Genomic DNA, 11,721 nt, shown 5'->3' on the forward strand with positions numbered 1-11,721 from the left:
ACCCATGCCGGTCAATTAAAAACAGACATGGCTCCCGACCTCCACCGCTAGTCCGGGAGCAAATCCTTCAATCGAGCGAAAATTCAGTCGGGGGAAATTAGACCACTCGTTCGGGCTCAGGATGTCCTCAGCCATGGATCCAGGGGCTCGTGTAACACTCACTCGTTTCAACCGCACCCACAAATGAATTGATTAGCACCGTTTAGACCTATTTATAGACCTAATATATATGATAAACATGCCTCAGAATACCCCTTTACGTTTAAGATGTTTCGTTGGGGGGGGGGGGGTGAACCCTAGACCCATTCCCATGGGAATCAGCGTCAACGTCCCCACAGATACAACCCTCCCTTCTAAATTCCTGGATCCGTCCATGTTTAGTCCCTACCTAAATCTGTCGGGGAAATTACTTTCCCCCACCCCCTACCTTTGATATTCTGGGAACATCACCTGGTTACCATAGTAGACATCTGACTTGAACAATACCATTTCATCTCGATTCTATTGCTCTACAGTTATTTTGTAAAGTGTGTCCGTTTTTATGCTAGCTAAATATGCTTTTGACGCTATAGTAAAATAATTACAATTTGACTTTGAATCGACCCAAAGAGATGATAAAAGCGTTGCTATTTTCCTTTGTATTCCTCTTAATGAATATAATTTAACGTTCATTATCCCACGAGAAAGAGAGGTAAGATGTATCCTATCCGACATATTCGTCATGTTTGAGACATAAAGAATGTCTTTCAAAATAAGCAAAGTACAATCCCTAATTCATACTCTTCATGCCACTTAGAATTTAATGTATTAATGTAACTTTGTGGTATCTAAATTTATATGGAAAGTTCTGTTATCGAACCTGTCTTTCAAAATTCGGTTTAAATCAAGGTAATCCCATAAGTCAGCGCTTGCTTTTCAAATCAAGTTTACGTTGCATCCATGTCTAGCTTTTGTGCGTTCGAAGCACCTCTGACAGTCTGCAAAGTATACTACTCAATTAAGTTGGTCAGTGTCATGCCATAGTATGAATGACTTTCATGTTGATCACAAAAGTAAATTCGGCAACTGGAGACCAACCTCGTGGCATTGTCCTCAACCAACAATTATGACTGGAGGAAAGAGAAATGAAGAGTGAGAGTTCTCGTAGCAGTGTACCGGTAGCCCCCCCCCCCCATTTTTTTTACTTTACAGAAATCACATATATTGGCAAAATTGGTATTTTACCAGCAAAAGATGTGAAATGCTTATATCTGGAAAATGACACATTTGACACCTTATTCATAAGCCTTTTTTTCTTGTTTATATCATTGCAGGTAATCGTCAAGTAGTCGCATCATGACGATCATTTTACGTCTTCAAGGGCTGCCATGGTCCGCCAGTTCTATGGATATCCGAGAATTTTTCTCTGGTCTTAACATTCCTGATGGAGGGGTGCATATAGTTGGTGGTGAAACCGGCGATGTCTTCATTGCGTTTTCAACAGATGAAGATGCTAGAAAGGCCATGCAGAAACAGAGTCAACCTTTGTGCGGCAGCATGGTATCGGTCCTTCTCAGCAGTAAATCAGAAATGCATGATATTATTGCAAAGAGTCGTACACCAGTTCCAGGCAGAAGAGATTCGTACCCTTCACCTGCGGTAAATCAACAGCTACCTACGACCCAGTCTCCTGCATCACCAGTTTCAGCTGAATCGACACAAATGAACCTTTCAAATACAAGTTACTTCAGCCCTCCGATAAATCGACCATCTGAAATTGTTGCAGACAAAAGTAGTGAGAATAAGGTTGCAGTTGATTCTGCTATGTATGGTGCATATGTTTCAGATAATAGTTATACCGGCTATGGATACAGACACGGAAGACCACTAAGTAGGGAACCTGTCCCTTCTATTGTTGGAGATGCCACTTCGGCACCTGCAAAGGCATTGAAAGGTAACGAAGAAAGAATTGTCGGTCATGTTAAGGGTATCGATGAGTCGTTGAAATCGAATACTTCCAGAATACCCGGTAAAAATGACTTGTGGTCTTCGGAACCAGCAGCATACACGTATCAAAGGCAAAGTCGAGACCCGCGACTCGCAGGTTCTGGTCAGGAAAGTGACATTGGTGAACCATCTGATCGTAAAATACATAACCTTCCGGAAGTCTCGACTGCACCAAGCCGTAATGACTATTATCAAGGGAAATTCCCTTCTGATGCACAGTCTTACTCAATGACATTTCGCACTACCGATCAACAGAAAGCGGAACACGTATCTAACTTGGGAATACAACCACAACATTCCCGAGAAATTTCATCAGCTCAGAAGGGATATGTTGCACCAATAACTGAAAAACCGACCAACTCAATCCGTACTTTTAACACTGGAGGTAACTCACAAAGTGAGCAACAGAGGAGTATACCGCCTATTCCGGATAACTTAGTGGAACGTCTCCGAGATGTGTTTCCTCTGACAGGCCTAGGAAAAGTTAGTGAAATTGATAAGGGGAATGTGGTTAATGCACCCATGGCTCTTGATGCTCTGTCGTCACCTCAAAGTTTGAAAGGAGCATACCAGCAACAGCATTTCCCCCCTGCAACATCTGAGAAGCCATTGACACATCGGTATGTAGGCAGTGATCTTCCAGGAAGTACATCGTATAGTAACAAGGCTGACCCACTTTATCCATATGTCTCCACACAAAATAAGTTGTCAAAGGGTGCTGGTTTTTCAACTGCTAGGGATGATGCAACCACACATGATATTCCATCACACCAACCGCAGACCAGTTTTCAGACCCAAAGCTACCAGCAAAATCTTCCGGTGTATGCCAGCGAGAGTGATCGTTACAAAAAAGGATCCTCAGAATTATCAATGGGGTTGCTGCCCGATCCTAGGTTGTCTCGAAGGGAGGCATTATTTGCTGATGGTAACTCATTCAACAGGGATACTCCACTGAAAAATGTTGAAAGCATTCATCAAGAAATAGAGGACGACTATTACGAAGACCCAGCATTTCCTGGTAAACCGCTGGGCTTCGATAGACAAATTAAAAACCCAAGAGAAAACCAGAAAAATGATGATCCTCTTAATCGTCCAATTGCCAAATTTGGCATTCCACCGCCGCTTGAAAGTCAGTCCAAATTGACTGGACAATTCGGACCGACTAGGATGTCGAGATTTGATGAAAATTATGGAAAACCAAGTCAAACAGCAAGTGGCCTTCGGAAACAACCATTTAAAGATCCTGTTACAGGTCAGGTTCAGGATCCTAATCCAAAAGATACTGAACTTTCTCGAATGTCAAGATTTGATGAAAATTATGCAAAAGCAAGTCAGTTAGTTAGTGGCTTTCGAAATCCACCATTGAAAGATCCAAATACAGGACATGTTCGTGAACCTAACCGTAAGGATGTGGGACAAAGTATGCCAAGATTTGATGAAAGTTTTGACAAACCACATCAGGGTGGTGGTGGCTTTCATGATAGGTCTATTACAGGGCAGTTTCAGGAACCTATCCAAATAGATAACGATGATATGTTTCCTAAGAGAAGTGGAGATGCCACATTTGATGAACCTAAACGACGTAGATTCGACGAACCAGGAAAGGCATTACATCATGATGTATTCGACAGGAGACCTAGATATGAGCATGCCGAACCAATTCATTATCGTGGTTTAAAAGGACCAGAAGATGACAAGTTTCATCCTCGTGGACACCGTGGTGCTGACGTTAGATTCCCTTTTGATGAACCACCCAGTCGAGAACCGATTCAAAGGGGTCATCTTGAAAGTATGGATAATAGAGAAAGATATGACGGACCCATCTTAGGAATTGGTCCTTCTGATGTTAGGGGTAAGAATGAAGAAAACTTTCCTCCGGCAGATTTTGATGTCCGACAGCGTGGCCGATTACCCCGTGAAAGACCCATGGACTTCAGAGAGGATGTCCTGGTGCTAGATGGTTTACCCTTTGATTGCGACGAAGGTCACGTAGTTGATTTCTTCAAGGGTTTGCGCATCGTTGAAAGTGGAGTAAGAATGCAGATTGATACGCACACTGGAAGGAAAACCGGGCGTGCTTTGGTAAAATTCCAGACGGTTATGGAAGCTGTTGATGGCTTGCATAAAGATAAAAGTCGCATGGGACGTCATGTTATCAACATTTCACAATGTCCTTTAGTTGAATGGAATGCTGCAACATCAGGTGAAGATGAAAAAGGTCGTGTTTCCTTAAAACCACTCCTGGATAGTCCACCTCCTAAAGCGGTAATACTACCCAGAGATATCCCTCCTACAGATTTAGAACCAATACATCCAGTTGAGAAGGGAATTGCACCTTTGATGGGGGGACCAAGACCATTCGATAGTAGAGGACCACGACCCATTCTAGGAAGAGCTCCTAGGCCAAGATTAGAAAGAGGCCCTCGACCACGGTTTGAACATGGCGCTTTGCCAAGGGAACGGTTCCCAGAAGCGTTTGGTCGTGATTTTGACAGCAGAGAAATACCTTCAGGTGACATGCCATCTTTAAGGGAAGAACACATTTGCCTTGAGTTGAATGGTCTTCCGCTTGATACCAACACAAAAATGATAGTTGACTTCTTTGAGGGTATTCAAGTCGCTCGGGGATCTGTTTTTGTAGAGCGGACAGCTGATGGGACAGCTGTCGGAAAGGCGTATTTAGAAATTGCAGATCCTGCTCAACTTGACTTAGCACTACTCCAAAGTGGGAAGTTCTTGGGCACGCGGCCAGTTGCAGTTTCTAAAGTTCATTACACCTTGATGCTAGACCGCATTCAGGATGCAGAAAGACGCATGGCTGAGATAAAAGCAGTGCCCAGACCTCCACAACCCACACGTGTTTCTGCCAATGACGAGAAACATGTAAGGGAGAGAGAAGATCGGACCCGCACTAACAGAGACAGGGATCGTGATCGAAACAGAGATCGTGAGAGAGATCGTGAGAGAGATCGTGACAGAGATAGAGACAGAGATAGAGACAGAAACAGAGATAGAGACAGAGGTGGAGACAGAGGTGGAGATAGAGGCAGAGAGAGAGACAAAGAGAGAGAAAGAAGTCGCGACTCCAACAGAGATAGAGAAAGGGAACGTGATAAAGGGAGGGACAGAGACCGAGAACGTGATAAGGAACGCCATGATAAAGATCGTAGTAGAGAACGTTCAAAGGATGGTAGTCGCAGTAATGACAAAGACAAAAAGAAGGAAACCGAAAAGAAGAACGGTGTTTCTGAGAAAAAGATCGCAATTGAAAAGAAAGACTTGAAGAAACAAGATGCATCAAAAGCAATGCAAGATGATAAGGCTCCAGTCCCATTATTGTCCTTAAAAGAAGAACCGAAATCATCTTTAGTCCCCCATCGACAATCTGATCAGACGCATTCGGTAGACACGAAAACCAATCTAGAAAAAAGGACTGCAGAAGAAGAGAGAGAACATATTCCGAGACGCATTCGTTCTGAAGATAAGGTACCTCTTCTTCCTGAACCACCTCGAACTTTAGTTGAAGAAGAACCACAGTCATGTGTCCATATCCGTAACATTCCTTATAGTGTTGATGAGCAAGGCCTGCTTAGTTTCTTCTCAGGCTTAGCTGTGGTTCCAGGAGGTGTTCACTTGGTACGTTTTCCTGATGGAAAGCCTTCTGGTCAGGCATTTATTGAGTTTGCAGACGCTAATGAAGCCAAAAAGGCGATGGAAAAGCGGCATTCCCTCATTGGAGATAGGGTTCTACAGATCTCTCTTCGTACAAAAGAAGCGATGGCAGCAAATATTCAAGAGCCAATTACCACTCCACATTTTGGACATCGCCCAGTCGGTGTCCCTCCTGGTGCGAGGTTTGGTGGACCCGCCCCTGTCCCTCCTGGTGCGAGGTTTGGTGGACCCGCCCCTGTCCCTCCTGGTGCGAGGTTTGGTGGACCCGCCCCTCCTCGCTTACGTCCTCCTCGTCCTGGACCAAGAATGGTTGGTCCTCCTGTCCGAAGTTGCACCGTGTTTGTTGGCAATTTGAATGAAGCGATTGGTGTAGCGACGCTGGGTAATCTTTTTGGCGAATACGGCATTATTCCTGGGGGCATTCGTATTGGGATTGACCCGACTGGACTTCCATTAGGTGAAGCCAAAGTCATCTTTGAAAGTAGTGACGGGGCAATTCGAGCTATTAGAGAACTGAATGGGACGCCTCTCGCTGGTCAAAGAATCCAACTGAATATCATGTAAGTACTTATTTTGCTTTATATCATTGGTCTATTTATTTTTTTGGCTGACCGACCAACTTGTCTTCAATCTGTTTGGGGGTATGAAAAATAATATCTGTAAACGGAAAAGTACTTTCATCATGGTTAAAGTGGATGTAAATGATCCAATGAATACAAAGTATTTCATGCTTCCAACAACAGTAAATGCTTAACGTGATATCGCTAATCTCTGTCAGTTTGTAAAGATGTGATCAAATATAATTCACTTACATTCTCATCGATCTCAGTTAAAGAAAATTACTCACCGATTTTCGATTGACGTTGCATGACATATAGGCTAGCCTATAAATACGACAGATGCAATATAAATATGCATATATATACAGATAAATACGATATGTGTCCGTGGGACGATCCAGAACAAGGAAACGTTCATGTCGAGCTGAATCATGAACAGTGCAAAACAGTACCATTCCTCCAGCTTTTATGAGTGGGGGAAAGCGTATACATTAAAGTGGGCGCCAAAATAGTCCATTTAGGTAGGTTTTATATCAACGATGAGATATCGGTTAGTAATGTTATTTGTGACTGTGATTTTGAGAGGAAACACGAGCTTGTACTGTGTTCAGGGAGTTTTTATGGAAACTTCCAGTCCCAGCTGTGTTGTAATACCTACGTCATCAGAACAAACTTGCATATATATTTTTTATATTATATATGGAAGTATATATGAAGGCTAAGTAACGTATATCTCTTGACAGTTGAGTGTCTGTGTTACACATGAAATTGAAAACTTAAATACGAACCATGACAATTTTTGCGTAAAATTAGTTGCACTAATGTGACATCTTTAGAGAAAATGACCAATTGTGTAGTTGCTGTGTCACACTCAACCTAGCAACAACAAAAAAGATAAATGACATGAACAATTATGCAAATGTTTTGTAAGATTGATGATAAATAACTATGTTTGGTCTTTATCGAGAGTTGAAGAAGCATCATGGTTTGAAACTCTAAATCGCTTTCAGTTTATTGGTTTCCAGCTGGTTGGAAAGTTACAAAATGTAGCGAAGTTGGGCATGTGTTCTCGACCGCTGCATGTGTGACACCCTAACTTGGGTATAAAAGTGGCTAAATTTTAACCTACGATTTCTCAATGCAATGACAAGGAAAAGAATCGTTTTGCTTCTTATAGCAGTCAAAGGTCAGGGGAGGTCAGTATAGCTCAAGTGGAGACCACGAAGACATAAAGCATCAATAACCGTGACATGAACATGTATAACTCATTGGTTAAAAAGTTGGTAATTCTCAAATACTATTTCCAGATTCCCTTCAGCAACGAACCCGGATTTATAGTATTGTACTGTTTGATTCAAACTTAAAAGGAGAGTACCTTAAGCTCTTCCATCAACCTTTCAGTAAGCACTGCTTGATTCGATTTGACCTGAATTTGACAGCTTAGTACATGCATTATCATCCCCTTCCCACAAATACTCTTTATATTGAAATGAAAAAATATATAATCTTAGATCTGAATTTTGCTGCTAGCTGAAGGTGGCCCATATTCGACCACTAAAGGGGGAGTACAAGGTACATGAAAAACGCTTGGCTCACTACTTTAGTTCTCCATGCATAACCACAGAAATACTATAGTTATGCATATTATGCATATTATATTAAAATGGAAACTAAATAACTCCATCAATCAACCAATTAGTCAATTCTATAAATTATTAAAACTTATGCCACGTAAGCGACGTACGACTCGCTAGTTGGGAGCAGCTGAAATGTTATCCGTGTAACTATCATAGGCTTAAAGCCGGTACTTTAATCATATGGCTTAGAACACAATTTATAGCAAAACGCAGCATATATTTTAAAATCGCCCCCATATAAAACTCAGTGGAATTTTCCGCGCGTGTTTATTACGAAATTTAAGCGTCCATTTCAGAGAGAAGTGAGGATAAAGTCAACTCATAAAGGCATAATCACTATGGTAAATAGAATACTGCATTTAATTGCTGAATATGTTATACACGTCACAGAACTGCGAATAGCCTCCACTTGACTTTAAACTTACTGTAGTACCTAAATATCAAGAGATCACTCGTCTTGACATCATTATTTAGTGTGTCCTCATCTCCTCCTCCCACACAAAATACACCTTATAGGGTCGTTTTACTCAAGTTTGGCAGGCCGTGTATCCTTGGAAATGCTAAACGTATCATATTTGGCTATTTCTCCATCATATTTTTCAAATTATCTGTCACTCAGATCTTGTGAAGACCATATAAAGTAGTTTATGAGAAAATAAACCGTTCCTGCATGCATGCAGATATATAACATAAACGAAATCGTGTGACCAATTCTTATACTGATACTCCTACTACTACTACTACTACTACTACTACTACTACTACCACTACAACACTGAAAGAGATTACAATCGATGAAGAAGACGATAACGTACTGTAATTTTTGGGAAATACAATTATAATGTTAATTATAAATATAATGTTAATTAGGGAGTAATTTCATACCGTTCTGAAGAATAAATCGTCATGCTAGTATTAAAATGGAAAAAACAGGACTTTCCTTAAAAATTATACTTCTTTTTTTTCATTAAATGGAATGGCATTTTCATACCCGTCAGTATTTACCAAAATCAATACAGAAACCTACATTAACGGAAACTGTAACGATAACGTCGCCTTCCTTCGTTTTGTTTTTTGTCAGTTTGATTCGGCGGCAGCTACTGTCGTAAGAAATACTTGAGACTCAGAGAAAACGATACCAGGAAATTAATACCGTCACTGGAAAAAAAACACATAACAGTAGAAATGATACAACCTTTAGGCATATGCTAATTTAACATACTAAACCAGTAATTTGCATAAGAGAAATGGGTCTGAATATTTATTTGTTATTACTGATAACGCTAAGTTGTGTGGGGAAACAGATTATTAATGAAACAACTACCATGAGAAGGGAATATTTCTGAAGTGACCCTCTCACCGAAGGGTCCCAAACCACAAAGGTGTGGGAACTGTGCGTGTGTTCTTGCATCTACACCCATGTGAATGCAACCAGCTACAGTCATATGGCTGTCCCATAAACCGTTGTCAATGATATCAAGTACACGATCAAAGATATAGGAGATATATAGTAGATTTAGGTATCCGTCAAGGGGGGGGGGGTGAGGGTGGGTGGTTGTCCGCGAGAGCAAAGCAAGAGGTCAAAACAGTTGAGTCGTCCTCAGTTAAGAAATGAGTGTTATGTAATTATAGTGGCTTCCATAAAGTGTACGTGCTTGCGCGCGTGTTGCGCGCGTGCGTGGAAGCAGAAAGTGCACCTATATACCCCTTAGTTTCCACCACCGCAATGACATGGAAACCTTCCGATGACACTTGGGTGTCATCTTGCCTGAAACTACAAGTGGGTGGTATGATATTTGTGGCAATCTATTGACGTCATACAATGGTTTGGACAATATTTGTAGATAAAGAGTCAGGAAAACCTACATTTAATGACTTTTGCATGAATCCTGTGTTTTTTCTTTCTTTCTTCTCTTTTTACCAGACACTAACGTACTTAGAAGCGGATTAGCATTACGGCTCGTTTAAGATGAAGATGCAACAACGTCAGTCGATTAAACTCTACGTCATTGCTTTGCCAAGTACTCCGTCGTTCCATCAACAAGTCAACCATAAGCCTCTCCTCCCACCCCCTTTACCCCCATCAGAAGCATGAAGCCATACGAACCGTTGGAAGGACGTAGAACAGGAAAATAACTTCATTAAAATGAAACTATTTATATGCCGAGGTTACTCAATGAGTTTTAACTTTTAACTTTCTGATTATGTTTTTTTGCCGGAAGAGAAATGAAACCGCCCAAAAAGTTCTTAAGTAGAAACATGTAAAGAAGAGCATCGTTTTTGTCAAGGATAAAGTTGTAATTGTTAAGATGTAAGCAGTCAAATGAACTTTTAAGAGAAACAAAGAAGCCCTTTGTTTTTGAGTGTTTTTGGTTTCCTTACAATATTGAGGCCCATCTGGATTGGACGTTTAATTTCTTTTCAAGGAAAACTTTAGCCTCTACCAAACATTTCTGTAATTTCCGTTGGAAGGTTTCACCGGGACGAGGACACGGTATGAGGATAATGAGTGAAGATTGGTTTGGTAGGGAACCTTATATGAGTGATTTGACATTCAACAACAGAATACATTTTGGTTCCCCACATAGACTTAATAATAATTTTGATCAACGCTGTACAATTAAAAGTATGGAGACTTGAAGCAAGATATGATCATGCCAGATACATAAGTATGTTATATAATCATTAATCCAGTCTTCTTTTTCGTTATTATGTTATTAAGTTTTAAGTAGTTTGGTAAAAAAGAAATACTCTTTAAAAAAGAAAGAAAGAAAGGGAACCGGTGCACTTCAAACGCTGGATGGAGAACATTTGTTGGAAGTATCTAATTCGTTTTGTACAGTTTTGGAAGGAACCGTGATTTTTTAGTTAATTCTTATTAAACGATTGACGTCCATTTTTAAAAATTCTATACTGATTATTGTTCAGCGTCGATTAGAGCTGCATTTTCACCTGATTAAAAAAAGAAAAAGATTTAAGTATAAGTTTGCACAGTGCAAATTTTTCGAAATGGATTTTGCGTTTTATGCTTTTGATGTAAACCGATGAATGATGTAATTAAGGAACTCGGTGATAAGTCGAACCTTTGCTCACGTTTTCTTTCCTCTGTTAGTTTGAAAGAGATGTCCATGACAGCTTGGTGCTACAGAAAGTTTCACAGATCACGAAATTTGTTATTAACGAAGAAATCTTCATATTTTAACAAATTACTGAGGCGCTTGGTTTGTAGTTTCTTTCAAGCACATTATGCAGCTTTAAGATGCCTTCGCTGTAAATCTCACAGCATGATTGTATATAGAGAAAGACATGTTCAACATTTACATATCCCTACCCCCCCCCCCCCGCCCCTACCCCCGTGTCCTGTTTTGACCTGTACCAGTTACTGGGGTGAGGGGGTCATGCAAATCTTCAGAAAGTTTTAGGTTTTATCGTTATTTGACACCAGTTAGTTTCATATTTATAATTTGTCATTGTATTATTAGCCTCCTGTATAGTTTCTACACTTTTTGAAACACCTTGTTTGTGTTAGGTTGGGTTACCACCACATGTAAATAAAGTTAATCTTAACAGAAAAACCGTCTCGTCGTTGTGTTTCTATCTGCCTACATGTATTTCTCGCTACTGGGCTAAATATACCAACAAATATTGAAAGCCGTTATATGAATACAACGCTGCAAGCCTGTTTTAGCTACGGTAGTTACCTGGTGCCAAAAAAACTACTGGCTTTGTAAATGAATAGGTAGCGTAGCCCCATTAATTGTCCCGTTTGACTTTCACACTAAATTCGTTTTTGGGCTAACCAGTCAGGACATAGCAGTTTTCTTCTATAGCATATCCGACCCATGTCATTATGGTAGCCGACCAGA

The 11,721-nt window shown here is 40.6% G+C and overlaps 1 protein-coding gene across 3 annotated transcripts in view; it reads left to right on the forward strand.

The window, feature by feature from the left end:
* The window catches only part of LOC139965562 (uncharacterized), a 40,878-nt gene extending 29,448 nt beyond the window's left edge, over window positions 1–11,430 (forward strand). For 2 of the 3 annotated variants that reach the window (XM_071968056.1, XM_071968054.1), the window contains exons 2-3: window positions 1,314–6,218; window positions 9,780–11,430. In XM_071968056.1, coding sequence (XP_071824157.1) covers window positions 1,336–6,218; window positions 9,780–9,786 — 4,890 coding nt within the window. In that variant the 5' untranslated portion in view covers window positions 1,314–1,335 and the 3' untranslated portion in view covers window positions 9,787–11,430. Of the gene's footprint in view, window positions 1–1,313; window positions 6,223–9,779 lie in introns of those variants that run through there. The other variant, XM_071968057.1, reaches the window with a different exon arrangement.
* Window positions 11,431–11,721: the final 291 nt, after the last annotated feature.

The sequence above is a fragment of the Apostichopus japonicus genome, chromosome 3 (assembly GCF_037975245.1).
Source record: "Apostichopus japonicus isolate 1M-3 chromosome 3, ASM3797524v1, whole genome shotgun sequence".
Lineage (NCBI taxonomy): Eukaryota > Metazoa > Echinodermata > Holothuroidea > Aspidochirotida > Stichopodidae > Apostichopus > Apostichopus japonicus.